Source organism: Leptonychotes weddellii, chromosome X (genome assembly GCF_054177405.1).
Source record: "Leptonychotes weddellii isolate Sample4059 chromosome X, ASM5417740v2, whole genome shotgun sequence".
Lineage (NCBI taxonomy): Eukaryota > Metazoa > Chordata > Mammalia > Carnivora > Phocidae > Leptonychotes > Leptonychotes weddellii.
The window spans coordinates 96018398-96034103 of record NC_138385.1 but is presented as its reverse complement, the minus strand read 5'-3'; the positions used below and the strand labels follow the sequence as shown (position 1 = coordinate 96034103).

The 15706-nt window shown below is 39.3% G+C and overlaps 1 protein-coding gene across 1 annotated transcript; it reads right to left on the bottom strand.

Annotated features, from left to right (window-relative positions):
- Window positions 1-202: 202 nt before the first annotated feature.
- On the bottom strand, window positions 203-14678 carry CLTRN (collectrin, amino acid transport regulator). The gene is made up of 3 exons (XM_081809431.1): window positions 14598-14678; window positions 9658-9852; window positions 203-1004 (listed from the first exon to the last, which is right to left on the bottom strand). The coding sequence occupies exons 2-3, from the start codon at window positions 9849-9851 to the stop codon at window positions 848-850; spliced, it is 351 nt and encodes a 116-aa protein (XP_081665557.1). The 5' UTR covers window position 9852; window positions 14598-14678; the 3' UTR covers window positions 203-847.
- Window positions 14679-15706: the final 1028 nt, after the last annotated feature.

Below are 15706 nucleotides of genomic sequence, written 5' to 3'. Positions count from 1 at the left end.
ATTATTAGAGATTAGAATAGTCATGGCCTATCTGGAAATAAAATGAAGTCTACATACTATAAGATGTCTTCAAGCAAGGATACACACAACAAAAATAATTCATTTCTAGGGTTGTAGAACAGATTACACATAACTAGTAAAAATTAGGCTTACTAATTTCCACAGTATGAAAATAAATCTCAGACCACAATCAGTCACATAATTAAAAAGAGATGATTAGCACTTTTATTAAATTCACGGAGATTGTACTTTTACAAATTGCAGAAATAGTCAACCAATAGGGCTGCCTTATTAGAGAATGATAGAGAATAAGTTAAGTATTGGTATGATAACAGGATCAAATTCCACCTTGTGTATTGACACTCCCACTTTCATCATTCATATCCCATTACAAACATTGTATTTTATTCTTCCTTAGTCATATACAGAGTGATATAAACAATATTCAAAAAGGATCCATTTTCAAAGATTTTTATACCATATTATGCATATTCTCCACTGGAAAAATATCTCTCCGTAGGTCTTCAAAGTGTGAAAAAATATATATTTCCGGAAATGCTTAATACTAATGCACTTTTAAACCGATAACTAAAGACACCACATGACTACATTTACACATTGTGTTGTCAGAGAAATATTTTAGAATATTTTGAGTAGTCAACAGCTTACGATTCCAGTGGTCTTCATGGGTATAAATGACGGCCTTTTACTTTCATGCACATGCAAAATTTCTTAGAAAAGAAGAGTGGTGAAACAAAATAGATGATCTGCCCTTGATAATTTATAATGCTCAGCAGTTGCACAGAAACAAGTGTTGAGTTTCTAGGGGGAGCAAAACAGCAGCCCTTCAGAGAGGGGTAAGCCGCTCATCCTCTGTCATGAAGGCATCGTTAATGTGCCCCCCCTTCATGTCCAGAGGATCGCAGGGGATGCCATTCTCAATTGTGATCATGTTTTCACACTTATCTTCAGTGTCATCCACTTCAGATGGTCCTTTGCTCTTCCTAAATGCACACAAAAAGAATGATTGGGGTCTAGAAGAAGAAAGCCTGGTCTTCTGTACAAACATGGAGGGCAAGAGAGGGAAGAGGAAACTTAGAATGGTGAAATAATTGATGGCATTCCATACTTCAAATAAACTACAAAGCTCATAAAGAGCTAATGAGGTGAAAAGTTGCTACAAGATAAGAAATCTACATGGATGGGGCTCATCAATGGATACCCAACCATTGAGTAAGAGATGATTTGGGAACAGAGTATTCACACAGTCTCAGTCTATCACCCCCACAAGCAATGTACTGATTATAGAGATATTTGTATTTTGTCAAGGAAGAAATCTGGTGAACATCACCAAAAATGAGACAAATTGACAAGTGCCTCCAGATATGATGCACTGAGATTTTATCTATAAAATTCTGTGCTCTGTGTTCCTACCCCGCCTCATCACCAATTTTTTTTTTTTTTTTTGCCTGAATCTCTCAGGAGGAAGTAATCAGACAAGTCCAAATTTTAAAATGTTTTTTTTGGTGGGCAATACACCCATATAAATTTTAAAATATTTTATAAAACAGCTGATCTGGACTCAGCACAGAGTAGGCACTCAAGTGATGTGCTTAGAGTTGGATGGACAGACATGGATGGACATGGATAGTTGGCTAGCTAGTTAGACAGACGGATGGATCAATAAATGTAGATCAATGGCTGGTTGGCTGGATGATAAATTAATGGATGGATGGACTAATGCTGCAGGCAAAGTTACTTAGACAGTAGCCCAAGGTAGATCTTGAATAGGATCCACCACAGAAAGAGAAAGAAAGAAAAGAGAAGGGAAGGGAAGAGAAGGGAGAATATATACACACATAATATTTCTTGTATCTCTTGTATTCTTGCTTTTCCAAATGAATGGAGGAAAATATTTGTTTTCCTACCTTAGGAATTAGGAGTTAGTATAGATTTTGCCAGGCTTAGCTGATGGTTTATTAGAAATTCCAAACAGCTGAGGTTCATAAAGAAAGGTAAAGTATCATTCCAATACTGTAGATTCCACTGTCATCACTTGAAAATATTTTGCTATTAGATATGCCACTGTCAGGTGTCACAATTTATCACTACAGGCCTAATGCTACGTTAGAAGTTGGGGGGTCCTAGTCCCAGAGACCTAGGAATGGATAAGCTGCTGTGTTTTTCCATCCTCAGGGTAAAGACACTGTACTGGCCATTCTAAGCTTCAGCCATCAGCAATTAGGGCAGGTTGGGGTGAGCACAAAGTTTCATGTGATGAGGAGGTCCGACAGCCAGGTGAAATCACCTACCAGAGGACCAGAATACTTTGCCCCCTCTCTTGTGGACGGGAGTATTGTTACTTTCCATGTCCTCCAAAAGGCAAAAGCAGTTGACATTCTATAACCATCAATCATATCATTTCCATTCATAGTACCCAACATTCATTGAATAACTATGTTTTGAGTTACTACTATGTGTTCAAACAGACAGTCCTTGTCTTAAAGTGAAAAGAAAGGACTTAATAAAAGGGGAAAACTCCAAATTTCACTCATCCTCCCTCCCCATTTTTATGGATTATAAAAAAGAGCAGTGATGTTTCAGTAGGGATGAAGCCCCAGTAGTAACAAATGGATATTTATAAATTATCATCAAAAAATGTCTAGTTCGTGCAATTTCCCCCACACTCACTCCTCACTGGGCTTGGAGTGAATAAGAATTCTCCACAACAATAAACAGATTTTAAACAGTCAAATCTTACTCTAAAATATATATATTGTGTATATAAGTATGAAACTCATATTACAAAAATCTTAGTGGAGGGAGCATTCTAAAGCAGGTGGTAATGCAATGGGAGTCTTAGAAATAGACACCAGCTCCTTCAGTTAAAAAAGTGTTTTTACCAGGGCACCTGGGTGGCTCAGTCGTTAAGCGTCTGCCTTCAGCTCAGGTCATGATCCCAGGGTTCTGGGATAGAGCCCCACATCGGGCTCCCTGCTCTGCGGGAAGCCTGCTTCTCCCTCTCCCGGTCCCCCTGCTTGTGTTCCTGCTCTCGCTATCTCTCTCTGTCAAATAAATAAATAAAATCTTTTAAAAAAAAGTGTTTTTACCAAGTTAGATGAAAAATCACAGGGAGCTGGACACATGCAGATCACTGCAAGGAATCTCACTTTCCCCTCCCAACCATAAAGGAGAACTAATCCATTAGGTCTCACAAAGGAATGGGGAAGAACTAAAAAGAAAGATGCAAACAGACGGGGACAAGTTTGTCTTCTTTAGAAGGATTTCTCAACCAAAAAGATTCTGAGCAAAATGGCTGTGGAAATGCATCTAATGGAGCTGTGCCAGTGCCAAATCAGGCACATATTGTGCTTTTGTGACCTTAGATCCAGTTGTTCAGAGTCTTGGCATTACAAACTGCAGTGTCAGTAACGTGCTGGCTGGACACAATAAGCGACTCAAAGGTTATCTAACAGTAATACGGCACTTGGTCACATTTCATAGTGTGTACTGTAATAAACTGATTCACTACCTCTGCACTGCTCTTACTAACAATAATAAAACTTAACTATCTTTCTGGATCATTCTGATTTGATGTTCTGCTTAAAACATGAATTCTTTTTCCTGAAAAATAAAATTGAGTGTTAATGACTTCCTCTGTTCTTGCAATGTCCGGTGGTTTAGGAAGAAGATTTTTTTTAAAAAGTAACTAAAATACCTGAAACTAGTTCTTAAAAACCTTGAGAGTACATACTTCTCATAAGTCCAGAGAGAAGAGCGGCAAAAGAGGGGACCAAAAAAAAAGATCAGGTTACCCTCAGAGCTAAGGGGTGTTGAGGAGCAGGGTTTGCTCAAGATAAAGTAGTGGTGGGGCGCCTGGGTGGTTCAGGTGGTTAGGCGTCTGCCTTCTGCTCAGGTTGTGGTCCCGGGGTTCCTGGGATTGAGCCCCGAGTCGGGCTCCCTGCTCAGGGAGCCTGCTTCTCCCTCTCTCTCTGCTGCTCCCCCTGCTCATGCTCTCACTCACTCAAATAAATAAATAAATAAATAAATAAAATCTTTTTAAAAGAAAGATAAGAGGCACCTGGGTGGCTCAGTCATTAAGCATCTGCCTTCAGCTCAGGTCATGATCCCAGGGTCTTGGGATGGAGCCCCCATCAGGCTCCCTGCTCAGAGGGAAGCCTGCTTCCCCCCTCCCACTCCCTCTGCTTGTGTTCCCTTTCTCGCTGTGTCTCTGTCAAATAAATAAATAAAATCTTTCAAAAAAAAAGATAAAGTAGTGGTGGCTGAAAGCACAAAGAATATTTCTGTCTCCCTTCAAACTAGATAGGGCTGAAGAGCCAAGGCCCAAGAATAGCCAGAAAAACAACAAAGGATAGACAAATATGATTTTGAAACAGAACAGAATTAATTATTGGCGAATGAGAACTATCCTCATAATCAGTATGGATGATTCCTGGGGAAAATGTCAGTGTTACTGGAATGATTTCAGTGGGCATTGCAGTCCAGTCAGATTGATGGGCTTTAGGATCCAGCCTATCTGGTTTTAAATACAGTTACTACTAACTTTCTGACCATGTGACTATAGGCAGGTTGCTTTATGTCTGCTGTGTGGTAGTGATAATAATAGTAATTAGTGGGGCGCCTGGGTGGCTCAGTCATTAAGCGTCTGCCTTCGGCTCAGGTCATGATCTCAGGGTCCTGGGTTCGAGCCCCGCATCGGGCTCCCTGCTCCGCGGGAAGCCTGCTTCTCCCTCTCCCACTCCCACTCCCCCTGCTTGTGTTCCCTCTCTAGCTGTGTCTCTCTCTGTCAAATAAATAAATAAAATCTTTAAAAATAATAATAATGATGATGATAATTAGTAACTACTACATGACAGAAACCAGACTAAGTGCTTTTTTTCTCATTTAGTTCCTATTTATCTCATTTAATCATCTCATTTAATTCCTATTGCAATATTATAAAGATTTTATTATTATCCCTGCTTTTCTTTCTTTTTTTTTTAAAGACTTTATTTATTTATTTGAGAGAGAGAGCACAGAGGGAGAGTGAGAGGGAGAAGCAGACTCCCGACTGAGCAGAGAGCCCGGGAGGCTTGATCCCAAGACCCTGAGATCATGACCTAAGCCGAAGGCAGACGCTTAAGCAACTGAGCCACCCAGGTGCCCCTTATTATCCCTGTTTTTCAAATGAAGGAGCTAAGACTCAACTATGTAGAGCAGCTTATCTTTGAGAATGGAACAAGATTGGTGAAACCAGTGGACCTAGAACTCTACTTAATCTCCCCAGGCTTCACTCAAAACACATATTTGATTCCTACTGAGTATGTACATTTAAGAACAGCAAAGGAAAACAATTAGCTCTAACATTTCTGATTTTATTTACACATCTATTTTTGAGACTTAATTAAAACTTTGTAAGAATGTGAAATTTCAGTATATGAAAATGTTGGCTGAGCCCCATCCCCTTGTTTGAAAAGCAGTATTTGTAGAAATCTAAATGTATTTCTGCTTACTACTGACCTTATGGGAATAGAATTAAACCAGAAATAAACCAAGTGAATTTACTAATGACTCTGCTCAACTGTGAGCATTAGCTAGGATTCTATGTCCTGAGTCCTTAACCTGGCTTTGTTACCAAGTGCAAGACTATAATCTCCTTGTAGGCAGGGACCATCCACGTTATCTGTGTATGTATCTTCCCTGATAAATACTAGAGCTGCCATCACAGAATGGATGGTCAATAAAGGAATAAGGTATTTTTTACCTCTTTGGGCCTTGGCTTCTGGAGAGATTAATTTAGAGCACTTTCCAGTGTATAAAGCACTTGTGTGTATTCTCTAACTTTGTCTTCTCATCATCATAACTATTTTTTTTAAAGATTTTATTTATTTATTTGACAGAGAGACACAGCGAGAGAGGGAACACAAGCAGGGGGAGTGGGAGAGGGAGAAGCAGGCTTCCTGCAGAGCAGGGAGCCCGATGCGGGGCTCGATCCCAGGACCCTGGGATCATGACCTGAGCCGAAGGCAGACGCTTAACGACTGAGCCACCCAGGCGCCCCCATCATCATAATTATTTAAGAAAATATTATCCTCATTTTCCATATGTGACCGGCTCAAGATCACCCAGATAATAAGCACCAGAGCCTGAGACTGGAACCCAAAACCAAGAGTATCAATCCAGTGCTTTTTCTACTAAAACACACATCACACCAACTGCATCACCGTTGTCATTGTCACATCACCATGGCCATCACAACCATTGCTATCGTCATCATTATCATCATCATAAAGCTGAACAGAGAACTAAAACATCTACTTGTGGGCCAGCACTAGACACAGATCTAGTACGGACATCATTGTGGAGTACATGCATTTCATCTTGGGTACCTGCCCACCTACCCAGCTGCCTAATTGTTTCCCAAAAGTAAAAAAAAAAAAAAAATCATTTTGAAGCTTTTTTTCCTTCAACAAGTCTCTCATTTCCACAAACTGCTATTCTCAACTAGATGGTAATAGCAAAGCAACTTCCTCAAATTATTTCACAAGGAGGTGGCATTTGTAATGGTGTGCTGAAGCTGGCTGGTATAGGATTGCGACAGGTGATTGTTAAATATTCAGAAATTTCATACCTGATAGGAAATCAACAAATGCTACAAATTGGGATTTTTTTTTTTTACAAAGCTGGTTAACCAGTTCACCACTGTTATAGTAAACAGTAACCCTAATAAGATCATTTGCTTTTTAACATATGTGTTTGTTAACTAATAAAATCCCAAACAATGAGCTATTGAACTGGAAAATTTTTTATAGTATCATGACAATTTCTGGATGAAAACGAGATCTCTTTTCAGTATCTCTTAGTCACAGAAATGGGTTAAGCTGATCTTGGATAATAATACTGTTTATTTAGTGCATGCTAGGTACTTTATACACATTTATCTCATCCAATCTTCATGGAAGCCCTGTGAGATATTATCTTCTTCCTACAGATGGAGAAACAGTCCCATGGAAATTGGATGACTCGACCAAGGTCATTTGACTAAAGGGTACAGCTAGTGTTTGAGTTCACTAGCTTGGCCCCCAATGACTGTATACTTTACAGCCAGCAGCTATGAATAATCAATGTAATGCTGTTACTGAAACAGGTAAAAGAATTGTTAAGGCTTTCCTTGAGAAATTTCCTCAACAGTAAGTTTAAATATGCATATGTCGTAGATGACAGTGGCACTCTTCTCCACAGAAGCAAAATGGTAACTGAGATGACCCTGCAGTCTCTCCTGGCCTTCTAAATGTAAGATTTTGTATAATGCAAACTATGTTTGTTAATATCTAATGTATGGATTGAATTGTTGAGCAAGTCTTTGTCTTCCTCAGGACTAAAGGCACTGGGGGAAACTCCTGCCTTTTCCATGATTAGAAAGGGCTTTCATCACCATTACCAGGGCTCTCCCCACTCCAGACTGCACCCTCTCCACACCTTCGAAGCAATACTTTGCTCAAGAGAAGCCCACCACAGATTGTATCTAACTTAAAACACAACAAATCAATTTATCTTCAGAAGGTTGTCATAACTGTCCTGACTCTATTTGCCAATTAGTGATGCTCTCCAGGTTTACGCAAGAAATCTGTCTGTCTGTTTCCCTAGTCTGAACACAAAATAAATTTGTGAAGGCAAGGTTGTGACAACAGCCTCATTTCTCCTGGGCAACAGATTATGATGCTACACACCCAATTATTATATTACCGCAGAACCTGCTCGGCAGGAAAGAGATAGCACAAGCTGGAAGACCAGCAAATGGCAGGATAATAAAATAACAGTAACAGCTAACACTTACGGAGCGCTCACCATGGGCCAGGAACCACTCTAAGCACGCCACAGCATTAACTCTTTTTATCCCACCAAGTTCATTATTTCTGGTATACCTCACTGTCACTCTAGCAAAGTTATCTCTGCACAGGCAAGAAAGAAAGATTTAACCAATTCGACACTAGCACCACAAACCATATTCTTCTGAGCTTGGGTTCCCTGACTCATTGCCTGTGCTTCCTGATATGCACATAGTTAATGGGTTACATACAAGAGCAGAATCCAGGATACAAATACTTTGAATCTAAGCAGTATGTCTCACCGTCCATCCTTCTAACTCCTACAGTATACTGTGCTAGTGAGAAAACTGGGAACCAAGGAGATGAAGTGAATTCACAGAGGTTATGATAGTTAGAAATCATAGAATCACAGAATTCTAGGATTAATACGGAACTTAAAAATATTAAACGTAAGTAGTCAAATATTGCAAGGGAATCTTCCTTAATATTAAAAAAACTGAAAACAAAACAAACTGACAACTTGTACCAAGGCTCTCTGCATTGCATGTCATGCCAAGATGAAGAAAATCAAACAACTTGATTTTAATCTTTGAGTTTAAGTTGGGGACTAGACATAAATCTCATTTATTCCAGAGCATTTCACTTATCATTTGTGAAAAAAAGTTATAAAGGCCAACATTTGAAATGATTCCCTTCTGCTAGTAACTAGAGTGAGACATGTGGAAAGTAGTAAACCTCCAGAGAAACATTTAGTTGGACCCACACTTGGCCAAACTCATCCCACATGTCTGTGTGGGCATCGATCCTTTTGAAAACCAATGCATGTCCCTGTGATTCCCACTTACCAGAATTCTTCTTCCTTGGTATCAGATGAGAAGGTTTTTAGAAGAATCAAATTGTCTAGTGAAGAGTAAGGACTCTCTCCACTTCCCCTCTGGATCAGAGGTACTGATAAACAAAATTATTTTCTCCTTTCATCATGCTGAGAAATCCTATCCTCCTCTCCTCCTGTCCCACTACCTTAGTAACTTTCCCATTGGTCTGAAATTCTCCCTTGAAGAATTGCAATAATTTAGACAGCAAAGTTTGTAGGTGCCCCAGAATCCAGGTAAAGGAACTCTGGTAGTAGGAATCTCTAAGTTGGAAGCTCTCAAACTAAGTTAATTAGAATAACCTGGATATTCATTAAAATGCATCCCCATCACAGATTTTATTTAGAAAGTCTGCAGTAGGGCAAAGGAACCTACATGTTAAACAAGTGTTCTGGGTGATTCTGATGCAAGGTGTTGATTCAAAGTTCACTTTGAGGAACATGGTTCCATATAATACTATAGGCACCAGAGGGACAAGCAGTTGTTGAAAGGAGGGAAGTATAGAAGCACAAGAGTATCTGGGACAAGATGGCGGCTATAGGCACTGGGCCAAGAAAAAGCAAGCCAAGCTGAGGATGCATGGAAAAAACTGTGGAACTGCTAGCATTTGGAGGTAGAGGACTATTAAAAATTAACTCTGCCTCCCCAAAAAGTCTGCTTAGCTTTGTATATCCAACTTACAAAAGCATAATACAGATATTAAAATCAATTCTTGATATGAAATATTCATATGGTGTAGAATAAGGAAAAAGATAGTAATGGAAGGAGTCATAGTAAGGGACACTGGACTCTAAAAAGTCTCTAAACACAAGAGCCTAAGTGATATTCCGATAATCACCAATATTTTCAAAGTTTCAGATTTAAGGCATTATCTTCAGCTTGGGGAAAATCCTCTCCTTATTTTTCCAAGTCATGAGGAAATAGGAAAATCCTCCCTAAATCACTCTGTATCTTACCTTCTACGTTGCCGGATTCCTGATAAAATCAAGAGCAGGACTGCCACTATGACGATGCAAAATATCACACTGAATATAATAATCCAGATGGGTACAGATGGGTCAGTTGGTGGTGCAAGAGTGGAAGGAATTTTTAAAAATTCCAGGGTCTGGTCATTCAAAAAGAAGGCATTGTTGATCCGGTTCCTATTCATTCTACAGTATGATGATTAAAAACAAACAAGAGAGAAAAAAAAATTAGAAACAGAAGGTACAGACCTATCTCTCCCTGATTACAATTATCTCTAGAAACAGAGCATCCCTGTAGCAAGAGACCTCAGTTTGACTAGACAGTTTGACGGGGGCAATCATGCTTTGGTACCCTTTTCGAGGCAGTGCTGGCTGCTACTGAAAGGCTCGCCTACTGCCCTCCATAGCTGGGAATGTCCTAGAAGTAACCAGAACTCCTGAGCTTCAAGCTCTGTCCACCATGTTTTATTTCCAGAAAAGTAGCATCTAGATTAAGATGACACAACTCTATTTAAGGTGGCTTACACAAATACCAACAGCCAGAAGAGGGAAAATTGTGTGGGTGAGAAACATAAGAAGACAAGAAAACTGGGAATAAAAAAGAAAACATGAAGCCAGGAGCAGCTGCAAATCCAACAAATTGATTTTTTTCATTAATTCAACAAACCTTTGCTGAAAACTTACCAAGTACCAGATATGATGCTAAGTGCTAGAGATACGAAGTGAAATGAAACTACCAAAGCGCTTATAGTCTAGTGCAGTCTGGAAGGATGGCACTTCAGTCCCTCCACAATCCCAGCACAGTGCAAGATGTTCCATGACAGAGCTTAAGTATGACCACGATGGGAGACAGGGGATGGCCAAGAACATCATAGCAAGAAGTCAGGACTGCTTTCCTGAGAAAGCAACTTTTGAGCTTTGGAATTCTTGTTTAGGAATTCTTGAGACCAAAGTGTATAGTGAGCACAGGATTGGAGACAAGGGTATAGTAGATTTGTTCAGGAAACTACAAGTTTCGTACAACTAAAGTCACTGGCGTTTGAGAAGTCCAAAACTCTAGAAAAATATCCAGGTAAATGAGTTACTCTTCCCCGGAGAAAATCTGCATTTTTGGTGGTGGCAGCAATTAGGGAGGGGTTGATAGTGAAGACTTACTTGACTGAAAAGAAATTAAGTGAATTTCTAACTGGAATTTGCAAACTAGATGAGGACATTTCTTGGGGATATTGTATGGCCTTGACTGAATTCACACTAGACAAGCTGACTTCATCTGCCTCTAGAGCAGCAATGGAAAATACATATATAATGTGAGCTTCATGTGTGACTTCAAATTCTCTAGGAGGTGCATTTTAAGAAAAAGTAAAAAGAAACAGGTGGAATTATTTTAATTTTTTTAAGTAGGCTCCACACCCAACATGGGGCTTGAACTCACGGCCCTAAGATCAAGAGTCACATGGTCTACTGACCAAGCCAGCCAGGTACCCCAAAACTATTTTAATAATTTTTTTGCCCAATATATCCAGAAAAATATAATTTCAATGTCATCAATATTGAGTTGGTTCACATTTTATTTTGTACTCAATCTTTGAAATTTGATGTGTACTTTACACTTAGGGTGTATCTAATCTTGGACTAGCTATATTTCAAGTGCTCAATAGTCACATATGGGGGCTGACTACCATCCTGGACAGTGTAGGTCTTGAATCTGACAGTAACGGCTTGAGAATCTCTGCAGATCAGCACTAGGCTATCAGGAGAGACCTCCTTTAGCAAATAAAAATCAGTGAGGCATGATTATTCACGAATGTGAAAAAGAATCCCAGCCAGATAATCTATAGCAGGGGATAATTCCAATGTAATTTTTTATCGTAATACCCTCCAGTTCCATCCATGTCATTGCGAATGGCAAGATTTCATTCTTTTTGATGGCTGAGTAATATTCCTGTGTGTGTGTGTGTGTGTGTGTGTGTGTGTGCGCACATGCACATGTGCACACACATCTTCTTTATCCATGGACATCTGGGCTCTTTCCATAGTTTGGCTATTGTCAAACTATGGAAAGTTTCCTTTTTCCATAACCTATCATTGATAATCTGGGAACACAAACCTCTCTACAAAATAATGAACCCCACTACCAAAGTATAGCTCAGAGTAAAATGAGATGTTGCTCTGTATTCTCATTCTATCTACCTGGTTAGTGAACACTTTGCTGTTCTTTTGCCTCTCTGGCTGATTAGAAGTTCTAGATCAGTACAGACTAAATCTCCAACCACCACTGAAATCCCCCATGGGTGTCAACAACATGGATATCTTCCAGCCAAGATTGGCCTGATAAGGCCAGGCCCTCACAACAGAGCTAAAACAGACATCTTAGAACTGGTGGGTCATTCCCTCAAGTAACCTCATAGGTGTGGACACTCTGGGGGAGAGGAAAAAACACCACTGGATGTGATGGCAGATGCCTGGGTTCAAGTCCTCACTCTTCATTTTTCTAGTGTGGTGGCCTCAGCAAATCAATTAGTCTCCCTGAGTCTCAATTCCCTCATTTATAAACCAGGGATAATAATAATCACTCAGGGGCACCTGGGTGGCTTAGTCAGTAAAGCGTGTGCCTTCAGCTCAGGTCATGATCCCGGATTCCTGGGATTAAGCCCCACGTAGGGCTCCCTGCTCAGCAGGGAGTCTGCTTCTCCCTCTGTCCCTCACCTCTTTCTCTTTCACTCAAATAAATAAATAAAATCTTTAAAAAAATAATTACTCAAAAGTGATTGGCGCTGACATTAAATGCCACAGATGTGCAGGAACACACTTTATGAAGCAGGAAGGGTTATGCAAATATTAAGTGGAACTAGCATTATTTTGCCCAACTCCGCAGATTCTTCAGCCTTGAAATTTCCTATTACCTGTCCTCTAGATGCTGTCCCCTTGCTTTTCATGCTATCCTTCTTTCTTGGTATCGTTCCCTTTATTTTCATACAATACTGATGAGACCTATCCCTAACATAAATTCTCATTCTCTCAGCCATCCTCACCCCCTAAGTAGCTTCTGCTGCTAGGACCTTTGACAGAGACATTTTGTTGTGGACATATTCACCTATATCCTCCGCCTCTACCCCCAACACTCACTCTTCTCCCTCACATTAATGGAAGCCTGCTTTCACCGCAGTGCCTTCATTTCCTTGTAGCCCTCCCAGATCATGGGGGAGGGCTTAAATAAAATTCCTTTCCATGTGAAATACAATGTTCTTAATTCTTATTCCCTAAGTGGTGGGTCTTAATATTTTTTAGTGGCAAAAGCACAGGAACAATGTAGTTCAAACCTTCTTGTTAAAGCAGATTAAATCATTTCCCACTATATAGATCCTCAAGGCCTTTGCTTTGGCAAGGGAAATGGATTATTGTTCACACAAAAACCTTTGGCATTAATTATATACTCATTATCTTAAATGTTAATATTTTACAGAGAGCAAATGAGTTCTTATACTAGATATTTCTCCTTGGTAAAGAGAATAATGTGCATTTCAGTAACTTGTAAGTCTGTTGTAAGGGGAGTTACTTTGTTTCATTCTTTCTTTTTCCAGAAATAGTTTATTTTCTGAACTCATTCTTCCAATATACCTTTGCCCAACATTAATCATTTGAAGGATGGGAAGTTTACATGCATAAAGTGCACACTGATTGAAGTAAAAACAAACTGCATCCTTCTTTGAAGTCAAGAATGCACTTCACTTTTGAAAGTTTGTTATGATCACAAGGAGAGGCGGAGAGGAACTCTCAGGAAAAACTGTGTAAAATTTGAAATGGGTAAAAAATATTACTGATTATCTGGTGAATACAACTTTCTGGACAATTTATACCTTCTATTTGTCTTTGAGTTATTTTTGCAGATCTGTAAGTGGTAGAAAACTGACATAATGTAAATGATTTTCGTCCAGAGAAAATCAAGTGAATTGTGTCTGGTAGAATATGATTGATCACTACCTGATGGATAGAAGGGTGCATCTTTTTGTAAATGGACATCACCATTCCTTGATTCCCATAGATGCATGGTTCCTTGAAGTCTCCTTTGAACTGGTTTTACTGGTTCCCTCATTAATTAATGAGACAATAAAATCTTTAGTGGCATTTATTTTTCATTTGTATAAGAGTCATGCTCTTATCTTGTTTTTTAAAAAGTATCTTTTAAAGGCAAAGACTGTACATTAACTAAAGAAGCTAAGTCCTTAGAGACCCAAAAAATGAGACTATTTTTATTGGTTTTCAAATAAAAGTCAAAGGTATGACTTGTCCTTCAAAACACCTTACATTTATTAACTCATTTAACCTTCTCAGCAACTCTGAGAGTGAGGTACCATAACTATTCCCGTTTATAGATTATAAGAGGAAAACAAAATGAGGGGAAGTAACTTGTCTGTAATCAAGAAACAAAACCAGAATTTAAGACCTACGCATTTGGGCTCTAGAATCCATGTGATAAATCATCACACAACAGCACCGTACAAGATGTTCTTGCCGAAGGAAGACAGCACTGAACATTCATAGCTAATATTTAAACCAGGGATTCTCAGCCACAGCATAATTGACATTTGGGGTTGAATAATTCTTTGTTCTGAGGTGCTGTCCTGTGCATAGTAGGATGTTTAGCAGCACCCCTAACTTCTGTCTATTTAAGACCCCACCTCCCCCATCTCAATTGTGACAACAAAAATGTCTCCAGACATTGCCAAATGTCTCCTTGGAGGCAAAATTGTCCCTGGATGAGAAACACTGATCCAAACTAATCCTTAATACAAGCTAACAAAGTTAAATCTTTCACATATTAATAAATAAATCATTGTGAAGCAGAGAGAGAATTCTTCAAAATTTATGAAAACAGTCAAATCAATCAACAAGCTGATATACCAGTAGAAGACATATTTAGTGATGATTACCTTATGGCTGACTCTATCTCAACAGCAGGAAGGGTGTGATTTTTTGAAGGATCTGTAACCACAAACCAGAATGACACCCGCTGGGTTACATTGCAAAGTAGGACGTGGGAAATTCTGCAGATGATGGTGAAAAAAAAAATACATTATAAGCAAATAATGACTAATTCCATTAGAATATCCACTCTGGTGTTATTATCATTTTAAAAGGTGTCTTAGCTATGAATGAAGCCATTTCTACCATTTTAAGAAATGCCTTATTAAGAAGAAAATAACAGGAAATTTCCTTTGTTTCAAAATCAGATACTTGGGATCATTCCCAAAATAAGAATCTACCAAAATGAAAAAATAACAAAAAGTACACAGTAGAGAGTGTTAAGGATCTCATTCTCCATCACCTGTTAGCTGACAGCACCCCTACTTTCCCAACACTGGGCCTCTTTCTGAACCACAGATGCCTTTGGTGTTTCCTCATCAAGCTCTTTTTAGTCTCATCCCGCCTTCCACATCTCAGATCCAGACAAATCAGTTGCCACCCCTTGCTCCAATACATGCTTGCTGTGTTGGCCACACCGCCGTTCCTCTCCCACTCCAGTACTGGAGCGCCAAGCTGAAGTGCTATCACCAATTTCCAGCAGCCTTTAAACACGGTTTCTGCAATTACCTGCTTTCCAAATGTCAATTGGGAATGTGCCACACCACTCTGTATACATACATTACCAGTAGATATGACAGGAAAGAAATGACATTAGTGTTCAGATTGGAGACAATTATATATGAATGTATGAAAGATATAAAGGTTGAAAATTATAGGAGAGTCCACATAACTCAACGTTGTCAGGGCTAAAACATAAATCATGAATGGCATTCACCATTTTCTTAAGAGCACAATTGCAAAAAGGGACACTAGCAACCATTCTGGAAGATGGAAGCACAAATCCCCTTTACTAATAAACGTAGATTCCTCTTCCTTTTAAAGAGCATCCGAGTGCATTATGTTCATTTATACAGTAATGAAGGAGAGTGTCATTCCATCGGTTTTCTGTAATTTTCAGGACCTGATCGAAATGCCTACATTTTCTCCCTTTCAGTGTCAGGTACAAAAGCCGAAG